Source organism: Notamacropus eugenii, chromosome 3 (assembly GCF_028372415.1).
Source record: "Notamacropus eugenii isolate mMacEug1 chromosome 3, mMacEug1.pri_v2, whole genome shotgun sequence".
NCBI lineage: Eukaryota > Metazoa > Chordata > Mammalia > Diprotodontia > Macropodidae > Notamacropus > Notamacropus eugenii.
The window spans coordinates 130,707,375-130,732,138 of NC_092874.1; the positions used below are offsets into that span (position 1 = coordinate 130,707,375).

General features: G+C 39.3%; 1 protein-coding gene across 4 annotated transcripts in view; it reads right to left on the bottom strand.

Annotated features, from left to right (window-relative positions):
• The window catches only part of ING3 (inhibitor of growth family member 3), a 52,539-nt gene extending 38,039 nt beyond the window's left edge, over positions 1 to 14,500 (bottom strand). For all 4 annotated transcript variants that reach the window (XM_072652909.1, XM_072652907.1, XM_072652911.1 and 1 more), the window contains exons 1-4: positions 14,291 to 14,500; positions 13,982 to 14,053; positions 10,125 to 10,225; positions 7,046 to 7,111 (exon numbers count right to left, since the gene is read on the bottom strand). In XM_072652909.1, the coding sequence (XP_072509010.1) occupies positions 7,046 to 7,111; positions 10,125 to 10,225; positions 13,982 to 14,053; positions 14,291 to 14,318 (267 nt within the window). In that variant the 5' untranslated portion in view covers positions 14,319 to 14,500. The remainder of the gene's footprint in view (positions 1 to 7,045; positions 7,112 to 10,124; positions 10,226 to 13,981; positions 14,054 to 14,290) is intronic.
• Between the last annotated feature and the right edge of the window lie 10,264 nt (positions 14,501 to 24,764).

Consider the following 24,764-nt stretch of genomic DNA (forward strand, 5'->3'; position numbering starts at 1 on the left):
AGAGATGGTTCTAAAATACAGGGAAACAGACTTAAAAACTGACTGGCTGTTGTGTGTGAGGGAAAGTGAAGTGCTGAGGATAACCTCTTGGCTGCAAACTTGGGTTACTGGAAACATGATGCTGCCCAAGACAGAAACAGGCAAATTCAGAGCACTGAATTTTGGAGGAAAGATAAAGACTTTTGTTTTGGACATGCTAGGTTTAAAATATCTAATAGACATCACATGAAAATACTTAATAGGCAATTGGTGATATTGGGCTGGAACTTAAGCGAGCTAGAGATCTTTCAGTTATCTGAACAGAGATGATAAATTAAACCCAAAGGATCTGATGAGATCAATGAAAGTATGCAGAGAGAGAAAAGAGGGCTAAGCTATGGGTGACATCTAAGGTTAGGGTCAGTAAATGATAATCCAGCCAAGAGAACTCTGAAGAAGCAAAAAAAGAGGCAGGAGAAGTAAGAGAGATGTCATAAAACCCTAGAAAGGAGGGAGTATTAGGACAAAGTAGTCAATATACTACAGAAAGATCACAGAGGAAAAAGACCAAGAGAAGGCAGATGGATTGGCAAGTAAGAAATTGGCTACTCTGTAGAAAGCAGTATAAGTTCAGAGAAAAAGTGAGAAGCCAAATGGTACAGAACAAAGATGTAAGAGGAGAGGAAGTCGAGGCAATGAGTGTAGAAGGCTTTTTCCCGGAGTTTAGCTAAGACAGGAAGATATAACATGATGGCTTAAAAGGAATGGTAGGTACAGTGAAGAAAAAGGTTGTTTGTTTTTAAAGGATGAGGGAGACCTGGTATGTTTATAGGAAATAGGGAAGGTTTCAGTAACAGGGAGAGATCAAAGGTGAGAGAGACAGAAGGGATGAATTGTAGGAGCAAACTGCTAGACTTGACAGGTTCACTGCTCTACAGCTGGCACAAACTTGAGAGGACATCTATTTTAAGGCATTTTACTGGCAAGGAAACTGAGGCTCAGTGTGGTTAAGTGACTTGCCCAAGGTCACACTGGTGGTAAACATCAGAGAATTTGAAGCTAGGTTCTCTGACTACAATAATAATCTACCTACCATGGACAAAGAACCAAAGGTCTTGGCAACAAGAATCATCTCTTTATCGGAAAATGGGGGGAAAGAAAGAGAAATGAAGATAATGCTTTTAGACTATAGGTTTTGAGATGCAGAAGAGAGGAAAAGAAGGACCTCTTCATGAACAGCCACTATTTTCTTTGTATTTTCTTTTTCTTTTTTTAAAAATATATAATTTGTTTATTTTTCAGTTCTCAACATTCATTTCCACAAGAATCTGAATTCAAAATTTTCTCCCCATCTCTCCCCACTCCTCCCACCCCAGGATAGCATGTATCCCCATCCACCTCTTCCTTCAGTTTGTCCTCCTTTCTTTCACCCTCCTCCCTTTGTAAAGTATTTTCTATGCTGAGAGTGAGATGGTAGTACAAGGCACAATGAGAAGAGAAAGTATGAAATAACCACCATGGGGAATGATTAATTAGCAAAAAACGAAAGGATTGTCTAGAGTCACTGAGGGCCCAAATGAAATTAAATACAACAAAACTATGGTAGACTTGTCATTATATTTGTATGACTCCCCCAGAACTGTTAAAAAAAAAAAAACTGGAAAAGGAGCAAAGGAGACATCGGGTTTTAATAAAACAAGGCTAGGCAAGGTAAGAGAGGCAACAGCATAGGAGGGCAACTGATTCTAGCGTAGAGGATAAAGTATGTTTGAAATAGTTAACTATGAAGACTTGGAAGAGAACAGAGTAAAGCAAGGGAACTGTCTTCAGAACCTAATGGCCCAGGATAGCCTGGAAGTTATGGAGAAGACAAAGGATAGGTTTAGTAGGAGAGAGGCACAAGGAAAGATGGAAAGTTAAAAGGTTATGGTCAGATAGAGGAACTTGAGACTGCTGGACTGTGCAAGTACAACAAGTGGGATGATGAAATAAAAGGTGAAGAGTATACTTGTGTAACTGAGGTAGTGAAGGGGTATAGATCAGGGCAGTTAAGGAGGCTGATGAACTAGAAAGCTAAGATGTTTGAGGAAACATCAAAAAGCATACTGAAGTCTCTAAATACAAGGGCAGGATTTGGGGTAGACTGGAACCTACATACTGAGCTTTTCAAAAAAAGTAAAATGATTTGGCGACTGGTAGTTAACTACCACCAAGAGCTAAATAGGGTGATAATCCCAGAGAGAGTGAACCTTAAAGAGAGGCTGTTTACTGACGATAGTAGGAGTATCTAGAACTGGCAACAAGGAGTGAAGAGGAGAGCATGTGGAGTGCAGACCAGACCAGTGTGAGGAGCACAGACCAGAGTGTGAAGCACAAACCAGCGCAGAGCAGCAGGGACAGGACCTAGAATGGGACTCAGGGCGCCACCAGCAGCAGTTCCCCCATTCCTCAACCCACAAACGCCACAGACAGCTTCAAAGGTCAGTGGGATGGCTCCTTCACCCATGAGAGGGGAACGCAGTCTGGACCTCCAACAGCAAGCCCTGCAGAGGCAGCTGCTATTTTTGGAGCCCTCCACCTAAAACCCCTGGGGGAATTGAAGGACTGATCCAATCTTAGCCCTGAGTGGTAGCCCTGGGAGACCTCCACCTAAAGCCCCTGGGGGAATTGAGCCACTGATCAGATTCTCAGCCCTGAGCTCTACCCAGGGGTCAGGAGGAGCACTGGTGGTGGAGCTGGAGGTGGTTGTGGTGAGGGAATTCAATTGCAGATTCTGGGCAGAAAAGTTTTTGGTTGCCCCCAGACCAGTGTGCCGGTCAAGAGAGGAGTAAACACTTCTCCCTTGATTATGCCACCTTGGAGGAACTGAGAACTTACAGGTCCCCAGAATATACACTCCTCTTGACAAAAGTCTCAAGTCAAGTAACTGGCTGAGAAAATGTCCAAAAAAGGGAGAAAAAAATAAGACTATAGAAGGTTACTTTCTTGGTGAACAGGCATTTTCTTCCATTCTTTCAGATGAGGAAGAACAAAGCATAACATCAGAGGAAGTCAAGGCTTCTGCATCCAAAACCTCCAAAATAAATATGCAATAGTCTCAGGCCATGAAAGAGCTCAAAAAGGATTTTGAAAATCAAGTAAGAGAGGTGGAGGAAAAATTGGTTAGAGAAATGAAAGCAATGCAAGAAAATTATGAAAAGCAACTCAACAGCTTGCTAAGAGAGACTCAAAAAAATGCTGAAGAAAATAATACCTTTAAAAATAGGCTAACTCAATTGGCAAAAGAGATCCAAAAAGCCAACAAGGACAAGGATGCTTTAAAAAGCAGAATTAGCCAAATGGAAAAGGAGGTTCAAAAGCTCACTGAAGAAAATAGTTCTTTCAAAATTAGAATGGAATAGATGGAAGCTAATGACTTTATGAGAAACCAAGAAATTATAAAACTGAACCAAAAAGAATGAATAAATAGAAGATAATGTGAAATTTCTCACTGGAAAAACAACTGACCTGGAAAATAAATCCAGGAGAGACAATTTAAAAATTATAGGACTACCTGTAAGCCATGATCAAAAAGAGCCTAGACATCATCTTTCATGAAATTATCAAGGAAAACTGTCCTGATATTCTAGAACTAGAAGGCAAATAAATATTGAAATAATCCACAGATCACCTCCTGAAAGAGATCCAAAAAGAGAACCTCCTAGGAATACCGTAGCCAAATTCCAGAGTTCCCAGGTCAAGGAGAAAATATTGCAAACAGCCAGAAAGAAACAGTTTGAGTATTGTGGAAATACAATCAGGATAACACACAATCTGGCAGCTTCTACATTAAGAGATCGAAGGGCTTGGAATATGATACTGCAGAAGTCAAAGGAACTAAGGTTAAAACCAAGAATCACCTATCCAGCAAAACTGAGTATTATAATACTTCAGGGGAAAAAAATGGTCATTCAATGAAATAGAGAACTTTCAAGCATTCTTAATGAAAAGACCAGAACTGAACAGAAAATTTGACTTTCAAACACAAGAATCAAGAGAAGCATGAAAAACAAAACAGGAAAGAGAAAACATAAAGGACTTTCTAAAGTTGAACTGTTTACATTCCTACATGGAAAGATAATATTTGTAACTCTTGAGACTTTTCTCAGTATTTGGATAGTTGAAGGGATTATATACATACACACACACACAGACAGAAAACACAAGGTGAGTTGAATAAGAAGGGATGATATCTAAAAAAATAAAAAATTGAGGGGAGAGAGAGAAATATACTGGGAGGAGAAAGGGAGAAATGGAATGGAACAAATTATCATTCATCAAGGAGACAAGAAAAAGCTTCTTCAGTGGAGGAGAAAAGGGAAAATGTAAGAGGGAAAAGGGGAAGCTTACTCTCTTCACATTTGGCTTGAGGGAATGACATGCTCACTCAGATTGGTATGAAAGTATATCTTGCATTACAGAAGGGTAGGGGAGAAGGGGACAAGTGGGGTGAAGGGGATGATAGAAGGGAGGACAAATGGGAAAAGGGAGTAATCAGAAGTAAACACTTTTGTGGAGGGACAAGGTCAAAAGAGAGAACAGAATAAATGGGGGGCAGGATAGGATGGAGGGAAATATAGGTAGTCTTTCACAACACGACCAGGATGGAAGTCTTTAGCAAAACTACACATACATAGCCTATATTGAATTGCTTGCCTTCTCGGTGGGGATGAGTGGGGAGGGAGGAAGGGAGAGAAGTTGGAATTCAAAGTATTAGAAATGAAAGTTGAGAATTGTTTTTGCATACAACTGGGAAATAAGAAATACAGGTAATGGGGTATAGAAACGTATCTTACCCTATAAGAAAAGAGAGAAGAAGGGGATAAGGGAAGGGAGGGGTATCATAGAAGGGAGGGCATATTGAAGGAAGGGGTAATCAGAATGCAAGGTGTTATGGAGTGGGGGTAGGGGAGAGACAGGGAGAAAATTGGAACTCAAAATCTTGTGGAAATGAATGATGAAAACTAAAAATAAATAAACATTAAAAACAAAAAAGGAGTCAACAGTATATCTACTTTTCCATCTCATGGACTTCAGACACCATGTCCTGCTCCTTCATTTTATGGATAAGGAAACTGAAGCCTAGAAAAGTAAAATAGGTTTCCCAGAGCCTCATGTATAGATCAGGATCTTCTGACTTCAGAGTTGGAGTTCTTTCTAATATATATATTATGATATCTCACAAACTAGTGGGGTAACTGAAGAGGACATTCGGTCTTTAATAAGGAGGTAATCTATGTGTGTGCAGAAAATACAAGGAGCATAAGAGGAAAAAGTCCAAGATAACACAGCATAGTACAGTGAATAAAATCAGGTGCTGGAGTAATAACAGCTGGGCACCAATAGCACCTCTCACATTTATCTCTGTGACTTTTTGCAAGTCACAGCCTCCCTGGGCCTCAGTTTTCTCATCTGTACAATGAAGGAACTGAACTAGACAGCCTGAGTTTCCTTCCAGTTGTAGATCTATGATCCTATGGAGGCAAGTGTATTAATGAACAAATGGGAATTTCAGAGGGCACAAGAAGAGGATAAAGATGCAAGAAGAATGAAAGAAGTATGGGTATGGTAGATGGGGATAAAACAATGAGAAGTGTGGGGGAGGAAGGAGAAGATAATGCAGGTCACTAGCATTAGGAAAGGTAAAGGGAAGAGTTTTTTAGCTACAGAATGGGGTTAGAATACCTTATGACTGGAGTTCCCACCCTTGAGTACCATACAAATGGTAGAGGCTATCATAATGGAAACAGGGAGACTAAAACTGGTTTCAGCAGTCCTTCAAATGAAGATTCTTAAAACAAGAGGTCTGGTATCTGAATCTTTTGTCTTGGTTAGAGTCCTAAAGGACAGGGGAAGGCCTAGTGTTAGAGATTTTAGTAACAGAAATGAGGTACCTAGTTATCTAAGGTTTAAGTTCTAGGGATGAGGGCCTGATAGCTGAGGGACAGGACGAGTGCTGAAACCTAGTGGTGAGAGGCTTGGCATGTGATGCTTGCACTGTGTTCAGTCAAGCAGTAAGTGGTAATGTAAAGCTCTAGTGTTGATGCTATGAGTAAGGCTAGAGTAGCAGTAGTGATGATGAAAAGCCAGAGAAACTTCTTACAGTACAATGGCTGCAAGGTGTCTGCTTTCTGGGATGCCTGAGATAGTATTTGTTGTCCCAGGTTCCACATGGGGCGTTGGTCATTAAACGTAAAAGTCAGAAAGTAAAAGATGAGGATATTATTTTGTTTTCTGTGACTTATTTTGTGACACAGGCAATAACATTTTATTTCTAATTTTCTTCACAGTTTTTAAAAATGACTATATCAAGTATTCATGTGAAACGTTATTATATCTATAATACTTTGAAAGAAAATCACAAAATGATGCCGAGAAAGCATATTTCATGTTAAAGACATTAGAGAAAGCAAACCCACTAACTTCTGAAGATTACAGGCATTAAAATAAAAGTTAAAAATCAATTCTTGTTAAAATAGGAGTTTGTTATCATAACAGTGTGCAGTCTGAATTAATTTTTTCAACAATTCAAACTCAGGGCAAAAATTTCTGCTGTTACCTTATCATTAACTCACATGACTATTTTTCACTACGCTCTATTAAAAAAAGGAATTTCAAAAAAGGAAATACTATGAATACCTGCCTCTAAAATGAACCCATATTCAAGAATATGAAAGTGAGAGAGACCATATCAAAAGGCAGCCCACCATCACAGACAAAGAAACTGCTCAATTCAGAACAGCAGGTAAATGGCTAATTTAGGGATACCTTGTTTTAAATAGTATGTACAGGTTTGAAGAAATAAGGTGCTGATGCTACAAATTACCCACCCATCCCTTAAAGGATCCCTTCTCAGATACCACCAGCAGGGGAAAATATATTCCCAGGATCCAGAATTAGAAACCAAACTATATTTCTCCATAAAAACATTATAAATAATGGACAAGCACAGCTGAAACACCATTAAGTACAAATCCAATCCATGAATAAGTTTTAACTGGATTCTATATCCTTTAATTTCACTTACCAAGTCATATATCTGGTTTGCCAACTGTACCTTCTCATCTGCATCTTCCAAAGCTTTATAATAATCCTGTGTGAAAATATGTTAATGTCAGTAACAAACTTTAAAAATTAAAATGTGTATTTCAGAGACAAAAGTGACTTCATATAAAGTGCTGTAATGGCAAGAACACTAGATGTGGGAGAAAATATGGTATAACAGAGAGAGTACCAGTTGTAAAATTGGGAAGACCTGAAATCAAATAATGCTTTTGAAATTTCCAGATATGTGGTCAAAGGCAAGTCACTTAATATCAGAGAGTCTCAATTTCATCCTCTGTAAAATGAGGATAATATGTTACCTCCTTCACATGTTATGGACCTCAAATGAGATAACATGTCAGGAGCTTTATAAATCACTACATGAATGTCAGATATTGACATCATTTTTTGGAGTTAAAGGACCTGGGTTTGCATCTTGCTTGTGCTTATTATTTGTGTGATTCTGAGCAAGTCATTTAAATTCCAGATATCAATTTTCTCAACTATAAAATGAAGAGATTAGACTTGAGGGTCTCTAAGATCCCCTTCTGGTTCTAAATCTATGATCCAATGGTTCATCAGTATGTAAATCAGCTCCATCATAATTTATTATGCAAGCAGTTAAAAGAAAATTTCAATGTTCATTAAAAAGTAAACACAAACAACCTGCCTCTCAGTGCTCTAAACAACTAAGACTTGGAATTCCTAAACCACTGAAACCCATAGTCCAGGCCCTATCCTTATCCCTTAAAAAAAAGTTGGAGAAATCTGTTCTTTGCTGCTTACAATGAGGATGTTTCAGCTTTTCAAAGGTCTGCCTTATCAGCCAGAACAGTTATGACCCCTGATCAGCACTATATGTTGCTGTAACAAAAATTCACCTCGAGGTAGTCAAGCTCTTGGGGGGAGTCTGAAAAGTGAACTCCTGTGAATGACAGGGTGGGGCAATATTCCCCTAGATGATGCTGTGTAGTCAACCACCTGAGTTAGTCAGACTGTTGCAGGATTACCAGAATTCCTATACTGTGTGAGACTCTACTAGCCAAAGTGGTTGGAACAATAAGAACTCATAACAAAACAAAAGTAGAAGCTATAAAGCACTCTAAAATAGGCAAAAGAAGGTCACTTAAGACACAGAAGCGTAGGCTCACAGAATATCAGAACTAGAAGAAATGGTAGACGTCATCTGGTCCAGAGGTTCTCAAGGGGTACATAGATTCCTGAGGGCCTCTGAAACCCTTTTAGGGAGTCCATGAGGTCAAAACTGTTTTCATAATAATTTTAAAATATTACTGGCCTAATAAATATTTCTCCTTTTCCCAACTATGTATCTATGACAGGTCAAATTTTCTTCCAAACAAAACAACATCACAACAGATAGAACACGGATAGAGATTTATGAATACAGCTATTTTCTATTAAGACAGATGTTAAAGGATATTTGTAAAAATATGTAAAACAACGTCACTCCTATCATTAATTTTTATTTTGGAAAATATTGCTATTTTTAGTAAAAATGTTATTTATGCTCATGCATGGGAGTTTATATTGTTAATTTAATTAATACATATTTTTAAAATATATCAGCTTTAATTCTTAATAGGATAAATAGAGACTTTTATAACCCACTTAAACAAAAACTCTTTGAGGTACTGAGACCAAAAAGTTTGAAAACTGTTGATTTAATCCAGTCCCTTTCAGTTGACAGATAAGGATACCTGAGGCTCAAAAAAAGCAAAGTGATTCACTCAAACTTAGCATAGATAGTAAATCAGGTACAGATATTAAACATTGGTTCTACTAGGATTTTACTTAATCTCTAAGTTCTAAGATTCCATTAAAAAAGAAACTTTTAAAAAAGGAGGGTTCAGGGGTGGGATGAAGAAGAAAGAACTGAAGTCTTCAGAACTTCGGGAAAGGTTCAAATGAAAAATAGGTATAAAGCTATGATTTCAAAATGAACCTCAATTTGAAGTTCAAATATGGCTAAAAAAGATTGTTTTGTCTATTAAATCTAATATCATGATTAAAAGCTGATATAAGAGCACATTTAAATATTCAGCCTTTAAGAAACATTACAGAAAATGCCACTTGCATTAATATTAAAAGGATAAGTTCATCCTCAATTTATAGCTATCCCATATTCCCTGTAAAATCATAAAATCACAGATCGATTCAAACAAATTAAATTCAGGACAACTTGGTTAATTTTTAATGTCATGCTGCCTTATTCTCCAAACACCTTGCCATCAGACTGGACTAGAGGCTGATGGATCTAATTATCTTCAAGATAAAGATCTTCAGGACTTCAGGTATCCCTAGAATCTAAGTCAGTTCTGCTCCAGTCCGAAATCTGTTATAGACTGTCAGGAATATGATTTGGTTCTGGTTCTGTTATTAACTTTCCTTTCTTAGGGTCCTATGGAATATAACCAAGCTTAGGCCAATAATGTACCTGCATGAAAAAAGCTTTGGTTCAGCACAGCGGCAGATGAAGGCCTAGGCTAGAATTCTGGGGAGTCCACAATTAGCTAGGGTTCAAGGAATCCCTCAGTCTAGGATCCAGCATGTGTCAAATTAGATATCTGGCAATCTATGAGGTGTGCCAGAAGTCCTAGGAATTTTTCATCCAGGTTACAGCATAACAAAATTAAAAGCTCTATTTTACATCCTCTGAAGGTAAAGACAATTTATTACATATCATACAAGAAACATCTTATCAATGACCTATATTGAAATGGCACAGACTGAACTGAGAGGAAAGTATGTTTTAAATATATGAATTTATGAAGAAAAGAGGAACCAATTCATTTTTATAATTCTGCAACTTTCAAATGAAAAGACACAACTTTCAATAAAACAAAAATTACATCATGAAGAAAACATTACTGTAACTCCTTTTGTTGAAATTGTCATACTCTAGAAAGTCTAAATCTGTCCAGAATCATATAAGAACCCCAAAAGTACTTCCCTTAATTAAAAAAAATTAAAACGTCAGTCTTCCTCAGTCTTCCTTAGAATGTTCCAAGTTTTATGGTAATGATTTCCAATGCTGAACATACTTTTTTGATGGATGTCATTTGTTCTTCTCTCCATTCAGGTTTATTTTTCTTTGCATTCATAAAGAATTCACTGACTCTCTGCTCTAGTTGATCCATTGCATCTACAATATACAAAAAGAAGTCTTCAATATTATGTTACCAATGTCATGCCCTGAATACATTCATTTTGCCTTACAAAAATAAATGTACATCACATTTTATAACTTGCCTTTCTTTCTTACAAGACCCTTTCCAAAAAAATACTTCCAACTGACCCCTTTTCACTGGCCAGTATCTTAAAGCAAAATGACAGGATGTCTTAATTTTCTAAACAGAAGAAAAAAGTACAAATCCTCCAAATGATCAAATAGTTTAAAATTATTTTCCCTTCTTAACTAAGAGACTTCTTCAACATTCAACGAAATTGATCTAAACATAGATTTGTGGTCTATATTACCATTTTTAACTTTTGAACAGAAACTCCTCAGAGATAAAAACAAAATTAAACAAGTACAGAAATTCAAAGCTGGGATGAGCCCATGTGACTGGAAGTAAATCATCATAACTTATTTATCAGAACAGGCATTCTGATTTATAATAATGCATCTTTATAGATTCACAGATCTTAGATGATCTGGCCCAATCCACTCATTCTGCAGACCAAGATTTAAAGAGAGCAGTATGGCACAGTGGATAGAGGGCTAGCTTTGAATGCAGGAAGACATGACCCTGACACTCACTAGCTATGTGACAAATCACTTATCTTTTCAATTTTCCAAGCAACTCTAAAACTGTAAGTTGTAGATAAGTTGCAGATCTACAAACATGCAGGAAATATTTTAAAAATAAATTTTATTGCTATCTTTTGTTTTTATATAATCTGCATTTCCCAGTTTCCTTCCCCTTTCCCCTCTGCTAGAGAATAATTCCTCATAACAAAGAAATGGAGGGAAAAAGAGTTCGACAAAACTAGCCAATATATAAAAAAGTTAACATTCTATGCAATGCTCCATATACATAGCCCTCTTTCTTCTGCAAAAAAGTGTTGGGGTAGGGACAAGGGAGCATTCTCCTACCTCCTCTCTGAGGACAAGCTTGTTCATAGTTTCGCAGCACTCACTTTTCACTGCTTTATGGCTTTTGTTCTTCCCATTTATCTTGCTGTAGTCATTTTTTATATTCTTTCATTGTCTCTGCTCATTAAACTTCCTATCAGTTCATCGGAGTTTTCCCATGCTTCCCTGTATTTACCATATTTGCAGTTTCCTTTAGAGTACTCCATTACAGCCACAAAGCATAAATTTCTCAACTGATGAACGTCTAGTTTGCTTCCATTCTTTGCAACTACAAGAATGCCTATATTTTGGTGTATATTCCCTGGAGTATATGCCTAGCAGCAGAATCTCTAGGTCAAAGGGAAAGGCCATTTTAGTCACTTTCTTTGCCTCATACTAATTTGCCTTCCAGCATGCTTGAGCCAATTCACAACCAATACTGTGCCAGTAGGTCCCACCTTTCTATAACCCCATCCAATATAGACTATTCCTATATTTTGTCACTTTTACCAATTTGTTGGTTGTTGGGTAAAATCTCTGAGTTGTAACATTCCTCGAATTATTCTTGATTTGGAGCACTCTTTCATGTGGTTGTTAGTAGGTCACAATAATTCTACAGAGAGAGCTTAACCCGTCAATGAAATTACAGATTTGTCCTCCACCATCCCCACTTTCTCTTTCAGATAAAAAGAATATAAAGAAATCCTTCCACTTATTTACAATCTCTTTACTCCATAATATGACTTCTGACAAATCACAATGTCTCTAGGCCTCAGTTTCCTAATCTGTAAAACAAAATGCTTGGACTTAATTGCTTAAAGTTCTCTCCAGTTTTAGAATTATACTTCCATGACAGAGTATTGGTAGTCTCCAGCCTTGGAAATAGTTGTATTCTAAAGTTTAATTTGGAAATCACCTGTCTGGAATTCAAAGCCTATTTTCTCATAGAAACAATGTTTCACATAACGGTTGAGTCCTCAGGGTAGTACACAGTAGTTTAACTTGGAATCCATTTGTCATAAAAAGACAGAGTAGAAAGTGATACTGTTACAAAAAGTTTTATCAGCTTTTGTGAGTGTTAGCATGGGGAACTCATTTATAATATTGTTCCTACTGGAAAATGTTTTTCATAGTCTACACAAGGGACTATAGATGTGCTAATGACATCTCTCTCTCCATCTTCTTTCTGTCTGACAAGACAAAGCTAAAGATCTACAGAAGTTGAACAGAGAAGCAGGTATACATGTGGATCAGAAAAAGTATTAAATCTACATCCTACCCACACAACAAAGAAACATAGTAGCTCAAGGCCTATGCCCTTCTGGGGATTGTTCCTCATGTAGCTCAGCTACTCGCATGAATTGCCATTAATAGTCAAAGACTACTATTAAAAAGATGAATGACACACAGCGGAGTGTTAATAACATATCTTTGTATCTACACAGTGCTTTAATTACAAACATTTTCATTACTTTCTCACAGCAATCCCATGAAATAAGAGTATCATTATACCCATTTTACAGAAGAAAGTATGAAGCACAAATGAGAAAACCAAGGCTCAGAGAAATTAAAGAATTTGCCCCAGTTCACTTAAATTTTAAATGACAGAGCCAAGTTGTGAACCTTTATTGCTTAGCTCTGACTATAATACTATTCCTCCATACTACTAAAGCATTTTATGCTTTTTAAAATTCTTACCCATTAACACCAAAAGAAAGTGTTTTATGTATGTTCAACAGTTGGTTAATGTCATGAAAGATCATTTACCTAAGAATCAAAGAACTTCATGGTCAAGTTTTTAAAATGCTCAGATTCACAGATAATGTTGTAATACTGAGTCTCAGAACATCATAGCACTTTCATGGTAAAATCTGTGGTAATGTGGACAATGTAGGATTACCCTTTCAAACTAGAAAAATAAAGTGAATGAAAAACAATAAAAAAATAAAATTCTTCCCCTTCCCTTTTGTTTAATCCTCACCACTCTGAGACTGGTAGGTAGTGTAGCTATTATCCCCATTTTACATATTTGAAGACTGTGCCTCAGAGAGACCTTCCCTGGAAACAGTTGGGCATGAACTTGGACTCCTTTCTTGCTCTGGAATACAATTTTGAGGTACTGGGCCTCATCTTTTCATCTTCTTTTGTAGGAACTTCACTTCGACTTGTGGAAAGAACAGTGGTGTAGGCAGGGAGTTAGTTTAGTGGTCCCTGACACTGAACAGGTGATGTTAGGTAAGTTCCCATATTTGCCCTACTAAAGGGGGCAACAATCTTCCCACGAGGAAACTTCATTTCCAGACTTTGTTCACTAACTCCTCACTCAAGGCTGTTAAGCTTTCCTTAAATCTCACATTCACTATGAGGAAATAGTGTTGTTTGTTTTTTTTTTTTAATGCAGCCACAAAAGCGTAGGCTGGTGCTAGGATACGTTTTTCTATATGAAAATTAAATTGTTGTTAATTTAAACATGGTTGACAGCATCTGTAATCTATTCTCCCCCCCCCCAAAAGAAACCCCTAGTTTCACATTTGTTGTGCTATGAATTCAGCTGAAAAAATCTCAGATGGTTTTAAAGAAACACGCAGTTTTCAGCACAATTCTAAGCAGCCCGAACCTTTGCACGAGGTCAAACACTTCCCCAAACATTTCCTCCTGCCAAAGAAGCACGTTCATTCGGAGAATACCATTCATTACCCGCCCATCACAAACCCCACCGGGTGAAAGGCGCTTCTGAGACTGGGCCGTTTATGCAGCAGGGGGCGCTGGCGGGAGGGGAACAGGTGCTCGGAGTTCAAGCAAGCGCGGGGAAAAGTCACTCACTCTGCACCTGCAGGTCCATCTCGCGCATCTCCGTAAAGCGATCCCGCAGGTCCATCGGCAGCTGCTCAATCACTGTCAGAGAGACAGAACCCGTCAGAGGGGGCGGGGCCGGGGCCAAATTACGCACGTACGTACGTACGTCTTGTGCGTGCGAGAAGGAGGGGGACGAGGGGGGAGGCGGCAGCCCACAGCGAGGCTGCCAGTTACCGTGAGAAAGAAACATCCCCCCGCCTCCCCCCATTCCCGCCCGCCCGTTTGCTCGCCCACCCGACGCTCCCGCGGGTAGCTCCCGCCCCGCCTCACACTCACTCTCCAGATAGTCCTCTAGGTACAACATCTCGGCCCTTAGAGCTGGGGAAATGGGGGGAGGGTCCGGGGGTTTGTTTGTGTCACTCGCTGTCGCCGGAGTTTTGTCCCTTTCAATATGGCGCCTCCGCTAGCAGCAGCCGCTCGACTCGGGCAAAAAAAACACTTTGGCGCCTGACGGCGCTCGCCTCACCGCCGCCCGGCACGTTCATTGGTCGGCCGCCGCGGTGACGCAGGCTGGCCGATGCCTTCTCCCGCAGCCTTGTGGGAAATGTAGTTCCGCTTTTGCAGAAGTTGAGAAGAAACGAGTTATAATGACTTCACAGCGAAACTGCGTCTCCCAGGAGCGACTGCAAACGGTTTTGCACAAAATCTGAAATGAGGAACCGCGGTCTATTTGTTGACTTTGGGCAGGGGGTGCTGGGAGTTGTAGGCAGGTACGTGACATAACTCGAAATACAACTTTTCGCCGGCTCCTCAGCGCGGTGAGTTCGTGTCCCAGCTGATCGCTCTCTCTGTGGTATCCCGGCTGGGCTTGGGAGAGGCGAGTAACGGGAGGGATGTGATGTAATGAACGGAGACGAAACACAATCTGGATTGTTTTGAAACCAAAACTCTTTGCCTCTATCTTCCGTCCAGAAATAGGACCCGTTGGTAGGTTTAGCAAAGGTTTGCGTATGACTGAACGTACTTCGTTCCTGGAATCGAGGTTTTGTCCGGGTTTCCAGGCACCTACCTAGGAGGTAGGGCTTTGTTGGCGTGCAGGGGGGCACAGTGTGCTGAGTGCGGGATGGGGAGCCAGGAAGACCAGAGTTCAGACCCTGCCTCTCCATTCTGTGTGACCCTGGAGCTGATCACTCCATCGACCCTAGTTTTCTCATCAGTTAAAAGGGGATTAAGCACGGGGTTCCGAAGAACAACACGCTAGAGCGGGGTGAAGCGGTTCGCAAACCACAAAGCGCTACGTAGGGAGTCGTTGTCATTTTGTCCTCTGTTTTGTTTTGTCTTTTTCAGCTTCCTTCGCTTTCCTTTGCACTCTAAGGAAATAAATATGTTTCCTTTGTTGAAGCATTTATTAGGTGCCTGTTATATGTCAGGCACTGTGCTAAGCACTTTCAAATATCTCATTTGATCCTCACAACTGCCCTGAGAAGTAGGTTATTACCCCGTTTTACAGTTGAAACTCAAGGTATGCAGCGGTTAAATGACTTGCCCAGGATCATAAGTATGTGAGGCAGGATTTGAACTCGAGTCTTTCTGATTCCAGGTCCAGCCTCCTATCCACTGCTCATCTTAATTGCCTATAGGAGGTCAGCTTCTGCTTACTAGGAGCATCAGCTGATGAAATAATTTTTTTATATATCTTTGAAATAGAAATTTTTATCCTACTTTTTCTTTACCTAGTGGGTTAAAAAAATGTACTGCATGTATGGATAAATCTTGATCCTTTGAGGTACTATTACACTCCACACCTTCTGAGGTTGATAGCTAGCATTTCTATAGCATTCTAAGATTGGCACACTTTTCTGTTTATAGACCTAGATACCTACCACCCCACCCAGGGAGGGAGAGGGAGTCTGGAGGGCACCAGAAGTCACTGCTGGTACACAAGTGGCGAGTTATGCAAGTGATTAAACACCCTGCAGTGGCAGTGGCAGACCCACCCTAGAGCTTTACTTTCAGCCTTTTCTTTGATCCTCAAGTACTTCAGTGGATCTGTGGTTTCTGTAGGGTCATTTTCTCTGACCTTCAGTATTACAGCCCATTCAGGTTCTCTTGTCCCCCCATAAATTCTCCACGGAAGGTCCAGTCAATATATTTTCCCTCACTTCATTATTGATGTGTTCTCATTTTCATGGGTCCATAGTCCCATGAATAATGGAACAAACATTTATGAAGTGCCTACTATGTCCTTAAAACAACCCTCCGAGGTAGTTACTATTATTATCCCCATTTTATAGTTGAGGAAACTGGAGCAGACAGAGGTTAAGTGACTTGCCCAAGACATCCTGCTCTAACATTTTCTTTCTCTTCCTGTACTTAGTAAGGTCTATAATGACTTCACACTTCAGTGATCTCTGATTTCTTTCCTGTGGATACTCCTCCCAGGTAATCCCTTCATGCATCATTATTAGATGGTTTCATGAAATTCTTTAGCCAAAAACATTGATAATCTAGTGGCCAATCCTCTGTTAACGAGCCTTTCTAAACTGAGCAAGACTGGTCCTTGGACAGCAAGTAATAGAGTTGACCACCATGACTGAACTCTAAAGCCTTTCAGACTGACAATATTTTCCACAGTTTGCACCACCTTGGCATGGTCTCTGAGAATCCAAGGTCACTTCCGTGTCATGATGAGGCATCTAAGTTGGATTTCATTGGAGGCATATTTACTTTTTAGTGTGTTTTCATTTCCCAGTGGAAAATAGTAACCATTTCCTTTTCTTTCCTGATTGTTTCTCATTTATGTTTCACCAAATTCCTTATGTGCAAGAATCATACCCTGTTTGCATCTACGCCAGCATATACTATAGTCTTTTGAATACATTAAGCACACTTACACTTAATACATGCTTACTGAAAAAATGCTTAGATGCATGAATGAACCTCTTCTCTGGCTTTACGCACTATTTGTTTAATCAAGTACTTTCATATCTATTATCTCTAATGACACTGGGGATTTATTTATATATTCTAGAGCTTGTGTGGTACAATGTTAGTTTTTTATTCCTTTTGAGTTCCACAATATCCTATTCTTTTTGACTTCCTATACTTGTTTGTTGCTTAGATTTCTGTGATTGCTGAGGTGTGCTCCAGTAAGGTACTTGTACTCACATTCCAAACCTACTTGTCTCTTACTTTTTAAATAATACCCAACATAACACCCATTCTGGCACAAAAAATGACATTCTTTTTAAGTCAGATAACCATAAGTAGTGTTAACTCAGTACTCAAATAGTTCCTGCAAAGGAGTGAAGATGGTTTCCATCCTGGAACTTGAGGCATTCCTGGAATTTATAGAGAGAGGCTGCTCTTCCATTTTAAAAAAGATAGAGAACCTTAAACAGCATCATGTTGTTCTCTAGATAGTGCAACTAAAATATATGCCATAATAAGATCTCTCATTGTGCATGCTAAATTTTGGATTAAAGTATTACATGAATTTTTAGAATCATTGATTCTACTGAGATTTAAATTTAACGAATGTAATCAGCAGCTTGATGGGGGCACTGCTATTTATACTACAGTTATGCCATCTGTCTCAACATTGAAATTTTGGGGATTTCCTAAATAACACTTTGTATATCACCTTATAAGTGGAATTCACAATGAAGCTTACTATTGGAATTATGTGATAAAACTAAATCTAGCATTTGTAATGGTTCCAGTAAGGATCTACCTATGGAGATTATATAACTAAATAGTAGACAAATTAAACTAGTGATTTCTAATATAAATGCTTGTCATTGCAAAGGCACAGACTAAGGCATAATCCTAAATGTTCCTCAAGATACTGAAAGTTATAGTTTTGCAGATAAGGGGTACAGAAAATAAAAAGAAAGATGACTTTGAGAAGGTACCAGAGGTGGGAGCTTCTGGCCTTGAGGACTTTTTAAGTCAAAGGGCCGCACTTGAGGACCTAGAGGACCACATGTGGCCTTGTGGCTGAAGGTTTGCCAACTCTGGTGTATACTTTTCAAAATCAGTTAGAGGGAAATCTAAGAGTGCCATAGTAATCCATATAAAGATAATTTTAACAAAGCCTAGAATTCTGTAATTTTGAAGATTAATGACAAAATGCTTGAGGATAATATAGTATTTACAGATGATTATAAGTGTAAGATAGGTATTGATGCCAATTGTATATCAATGATCAATAGATACTTTTAACAATATAGTAGAGTAGTAAGGACATTGGACTTGGAATCAGGAAAGACCTAAGTTCTTAGGTCACCTTTAATTACTGAGTGACCATGAATAAGTCACTTAACTCCTCTGAACCTCAGTTGTAACATAGGTGTAACAACACCTATGGTATTTACCTTACTAGGTAGTTAGGACCAAGAGAAGTGATGTTTATAGGTCACTTGCAGTCCTGTGAATATCAAATAAATAATAGTTATTATTGATCATGTTTTCTCATATAACCTTCATCAAGTTGTTGAGGTCACAAAACATTCTTCAAAACTATAGTGATTACCCATTTAATATCACTAACGGATGTGTTGCAAATGTAGAATATGGCTTCTTTAGAGAAGCTTCCTTTGTCATTGCAAAGGGGTAACACAAAAACTTAGGAAAGAATTGGTTCACAGTACTGAGATTCAGTGTTTCATGCATTCATAATTATTTAGTTACAATATGCCAATTATTCCAGTACTAAAGTCTAGGACTGGTAATCTTAGAATTTGTGTAAATCATTTATACCCACCATCTGCAATTATTTAACTCTTTGACTGGCTTGGTAGGAGGAACATTTTTGAAACATCTGACCTTACCAAAGCTTATTAACTATGGCTGATCACTTGTGGTGATTGGTAGTGATTTTAGACCTTTGAACATTATAACTTGTTAAGTGATATCCCAAGTTAGTTGCCTTCTATTTGGAAGTCCTCTTACCCTTGGAATTTTCCAGTGTTTCACAGAAATCTTGTGCTGTAGGATTTTAGGTGAGGTATCATTTCTGTAAGATTCTGAGTATGTGATCATCCAAGAGTAAACTTGTGGGAAGACTCTAAGGAAGCCATGCATCAATTTGATACATCAAGTATCCAAGTAAAAAAATGTGAAATGTGAATTTCTATCATTACTTTCTCTGTTCGCCACATCAATCTTGCTTGAATTAATTTCATCCAAGAAACAGGTTTGTGGAATTCAAAATGTATCTAGTATATAAAAGATGACAGTTTGACAACTGTTTATTAAATGACAACTACATACATGATCAAAGTAAGCTGTTGTTCAGTCATGTCTGATTCTTCATGACCCCATTTGGGGTTTTCTTGGCAAAGATACTGGAGTGGTTTGCCATTTCCTTCTTCAGCTCATTTTACTGGTGAAGGAACTGAGGCAAATGGGATTAAATGACTTGCCCAGGGTCACACAATTAGTAAATTTCTGAGGTGTGATTTGACTGGAGGTCTTCCTGACTCCAGGCCTGGTTCCACCTAGCTACTTCCAGGCAAAGTAAGAGCTCTAGGTTTTTCAGAGGCTACTCAGTGTCTAATTTTATATTTTTTCTACAAAAAATAATCATATCTGAGCTCCTTCATTGACTCTTGGAAAAGCTGCTTTGTGCCACTAAAATTATGAAGATGAGAATGCTTTCCAACATGTCAAGCTTCTATTTCTGAGTTAGCACACAAGAGAGAACACAGGTCACTGCTTCTTACCCCTGATATTTCACCTTACCAAAACTCTGCTTAGCTACAAAACACTAAATTAATACTGAGGCACTATTTGATCAGTATACTCAAAAACAACGTCCACCGTGGCACATAAATTGCCCAGGAAGGTTGTATTATGAAGGTAATCAGGAAGTTCCACAAGGACACGTATGATTGTGACTTTACAATTTGTGCTACTCACAAGCTGTGTGTTGGTACTTTTTCCTAAGGTAAGCTTTCATCCTTAACTATGTTATCACATAATGCAGGCCTGGAATCTATTGACACTAGTGATTTACACTAGGATTGGAATTTTTATGATTGACAAAAGCACAGCCCTGGATATCTAAGAATGCAGGTATAAACATCCTCAAACTTCCCACAGCTAGAGCTGCCATGCCTTCTTGATAGTCATTAAGCTAAGGCTTATATGAGCTAAGAATCCCTTGTCTTCTACCACTAGTTAATGTGATATATTACTCTCCAAACATGATGGGAATTACTTGTAGAATGGGGCATGTATTTATGTATATGTAGACACGGAAAACTGTGAGACAACTTAGTACTCCAAAAGACTTTTTCTTGCACTGTCATGAGTTATCCAGCTGGCGCCATGTGACTCCCTTTGTCAACATCTCAAGCATCTGTCCCATAGTCTTCTCTTTGATATTCTTGAAAAAGCCAGAACCCATTAATCTATATCAATCAATGGGTAACAAGTCTGAGCTGGTCAATTACAAGGGTTGGCAGGTCTTGATAGGACAGCTAGGTGGCACAGTGAATGAAGTACGGGACCTGGAGTTAGGAAGACTCCTCTTCATGAGTTCAAATTTGGCTTCAGACACTTGCCAGCTGTGTAACCCTGAACAACTCACTTACCCCTATTTACCTCAGTTTCCTCATCTGAAAAATGAGCTAGAGAAAGAAATGACAGAAATTTCAGTATTTTTGCCAAGAAATTCCCCAAATGGGGTACAAAGAGTCAGAAACAACTGAAAACCAGCTCAAGAAACTTGATAAAATAGGAGAATACAATTCTAGGCTTTCCAGGTCTCCAAAAACAGATAAAAAGCAGCCTGGTTTCAATTCCATGGAACAAAATGCCCATCCCAGGATAAGCTCATCACTTCTAATCTCATTGCCATATTGCTAATTCAAGCCTTGGATACCACTGCCCTTAGCCTCTTCTTCCCTCTGACTGGAGGGCTGGAAGGTGGAGCACTAAAGTCCTCCCATAGCCTTCCTTTTTAGAAGGCATAATTAAGCTTTTAGCTGACCCCACTTTGCATTGGCATCTTTGTCTGTGCCACCTGCCATGCCATCCTCCACCTTCTAACTTCCTTTCTCCACTGGATCATAAGCTCATTGAGGGCAGGGCTTGTCTTTCTTTTTCTTATTTGTATTCCCAGTGCTTAATACAGTGCCTGGCACATTTAGGCACTTAATAAATGTTTACTGAATTGAAGTGAAATTAAATTGAATATTCAGTGTTCATCAATACAGATTTTGTACTTATGAGACATTATATCATCTCCACTGGAAGTTTTGCTTGAGGAAATCAGGCTATTCATAAACCATCAACACAAGCATCAGCATCAACATCAATGTGTGCCCATAAAGAACACCTCTTAAGGAAAAAATTGTGTTGTTATTCCAAAATGTAGTCATCACACTATTTTGGACCATTCTACATATTGTCCATCAAGGACATTTTTTTTTCCCATGGATATATTGGGTGAAAGCTACATAGGATAGGGTACTTCTGCTTATGCCTACCTGATCTCCAGACTCAGATGAGAAGAAAAACAAGACCTGCTTCCATCTCCTGTTGGTCCCCTGAGAAAAGGTGGCAAGGGGCATCTGCCCCAAAGCAATGTCCCTGCTCATGATTTTCTCCTGCTTGCTACTTCCTCTTGCACCTCAAAGCTTCCACCTCCTGCTGAGGTGACTCTCCAGCCCCAGGTGAGAAGAGCAGCAACTCTTCCTCTGACTACATGCCTTCCATATCCTGCTGCACACGTTCCTCAAGTGAAGGCTGCTAGAGGCTGGCAGAGTGACTTCTATCTGTGCTAGCCCAAGGCAGCTTTCACAACATGCTACCAGCTGATCTCTCAACCTCCATGTGGAGAAATTCTGCTGCAAAGAAGAACAATATTCCCTTTGACCTCAGGGCATCCATCACTTGCTGTACCTGTCCCTTGAAGGAAGAGGAAAGCTGGTGGGTAGCAGTAGTGCTGTCTATCCCCTACTGCTCTGTTTCCTACCTAACCTTCAGATTTCAGAGGGTGGAATAGTGAAAGGGGCATCCCATCTGACCATATGTCTTCTATTTTATGCTAAACGTCTCACCAGCCTCATCATCAGCCTCCTTTGGCAAGAGGAGTGGTACTTTCTACTCAGTGATGAGTATTCTCACACCTGCTTTTACCCTATACATCCTACTAAGTCTAGATCCCTGTAGGTCATCATCCAAATCCTATTCCCTATACCCTCCCCACCTGATTACTTATTTCCATTTTCCTCAACTTTCTTCCCTCCCCCAAAGATATATAAAGAACACCACCTAGCCCTTCCACTGTGCACTCTGAAATGCCTATTCCATAAATTCCTTTCATGCCATTCCATAAATTCCATTCCTTCATCCTAAATATTTTCTTCTCCCACTCCTTCATTTTCTACTTATCACTGCAACCTGGCTCCCCATTGATACAGTCACCCTGGCTACCGTTTCCAGTATTGAGTATACCTTTCACTCACTACCCTTGACTCACTGGTCAAGGGAGGAATTAGAATACCTCTTGTTCCCCATTTTCACTTCCAGCCTCTTCCCATTTCTTCATCACTTAGTAACTTCTCCTTTGAGTTTCATATAATTCTTCATATCTACAATCTGATTAAAAATCTAAAAGCTGTTGTCCCTAGACCTCCAAGTCACATTTCTTTCTCAATGAGCTGAGTACTTGATTTACAATTTTTCTCTCCTCCTCAATGCCTGACTTCATATTTGGGGACATATACATACATATATATGTACATGTATGCATACATACATGTACATATATATGTGTGTGTGTATATATGTATTGACTCTCCTTCAGTCTAAGGAGTGAACACTCTAAGACTCAGTTCCTCAGTCTACTCATTTCTTGTGACTTCTACTCCACCTCAGTTACATACAAAGCTGATCATATATTTGATTTTGCCATTACCCACAAATGCACCACCTCCATGTTAAAGAATTCTAAAATCCCCTTATTTGACCATAATTTGTCTTTGCATTTCTTATGCCTCCTTTTAATAAATCCTATTTTTCATCCACACCTTGACCTCTAATTCCCTCAATTCCTCAATTTTCCCCCAGGCCATTGCCACTACACCAGTCACTCTTGCATCTTTCCCCAGTCTTGACCCCTTGGTGACCCAGTACAGCTCTGTACTGTCCTCTTCTCTTGTTTCCCTCTCCCCTTTATTATATCTCTAATTGTACCCTGCCACGCCTTGGCCTTGGATTATTGCCACCATCTGCTCCTACACAGGTGCTACTGAATGAAGGTAAAGGAAATCATACAACCATATTGAGTAGGGTCACTACAAACTTATGCTGCATAACCTCAGCTAGGTTCTCACTGCTTCTAGGCCATCCTTGTATCCTTTCCTTATCAACTCAATATCCCACTCTCCAGAACAACTCTTTTAAACCTTTTCATCCCTCCTCAATCTTCCCAGGACTCTCCCTCTTGTCAGTAAGTACCCCAACATACACAGGGGGGCATGCTATCACAGTTTCTTAGATCTGCATTCACAAAAGGAAAGGCAACTTTTGAGGGGTTAACAATCACTTGTAATCAAGCACAAAATCATTCCTTTATCCAAGTACATATATCAGTCACTGAGTTCAGGGGAGTCAGCACCCTGAACTTCAAAGAAAATACAGAGAAATCAAAGATCAACAGACATGGCTTCCTCCGCCTGACCATAATTCAACTGTCTGACCATAGTTACCAGAGAGGGAAGCACTGATATCTGGGTTTTCAAAGTGGAGGGGCTCCGGTAAAGCAGCTTCCCAGAGTCCTTGTCTGGCACTCAAACCTTCTTACAAAAACTAAGCCCCAGAGTAAAACCTTATCTTCAAAGTATTTATACACTTTTTAGAAACAGAGGGCATAACCCTCTGACCCAGTGCCTCAATAGAAAAAACAAAAGGGACTTGGGACCCTCCTACAAAAACTCCCCTAATCAAGCATCCCACAATGGGCAGGCCCATCAATGGGTAAGAAAGAGCTTCTTTAATCACATTATTCATTCAGAGGCACTTTTAGTAAAACAAAAACAGCAAAAGATCCTAATTTGATTGCCATCACACTCCTTTACTCTCTCCACTCAGAATCTCACCCCATATTTTGCAAAAAAAAAAAAAAAATTGAGGCCATTTGTTATAAACTCCCACTTCCCCTCTTCATCTCATATCACTTATATACTTTTCGCCACTATTAGCCTTCATGCTTGTCTTCCAGGAAGAGGTGACCTTACTCCTTACCTTGCTAACTCTTCTCTTTACAGAAGTAATTATTTACACAAGTAATTCTATTTCATCTCCCACCTCCAAAAAAATTGTTCCTTATGCCATCCTTAATCTATCACTTATATTCAGTCTCTCCCTCTCCCATGGCTCTGTTCATACTGCCCACAAACATGCTCATGTGTCCCCTACCTTAAAAAAATCCCTCACTTGGTTCTTCCATCTCTGCGGTGCCTCCACTTTTTCTTCTCTCACTCTGTTCCTAACCCCTTATAATCCTGATTTTGACCTCATTATTCCACTAAAAATGCTCTGTCCAAAGTTGCCAGTGATTCTATCCAACAACCTTTTCTGAGTCCCCATTCTTCTCAACCACTCTGTAGCCTCTGACACTGCTGATCACCCTTAATACTCTTCTCTCTCAGTATTCTGGATTCCATTCTCTCTAGGTTCTCTTCCTATCAAACAGCTTTCTCTGTCTCCTTTGCTGGATCCTCATCCAAGTCATACCCTCTAACCAGAGGTGTCTCTCAAGGTTCTTTCCTGGGCCATCTTCCACTCTTCATATGGC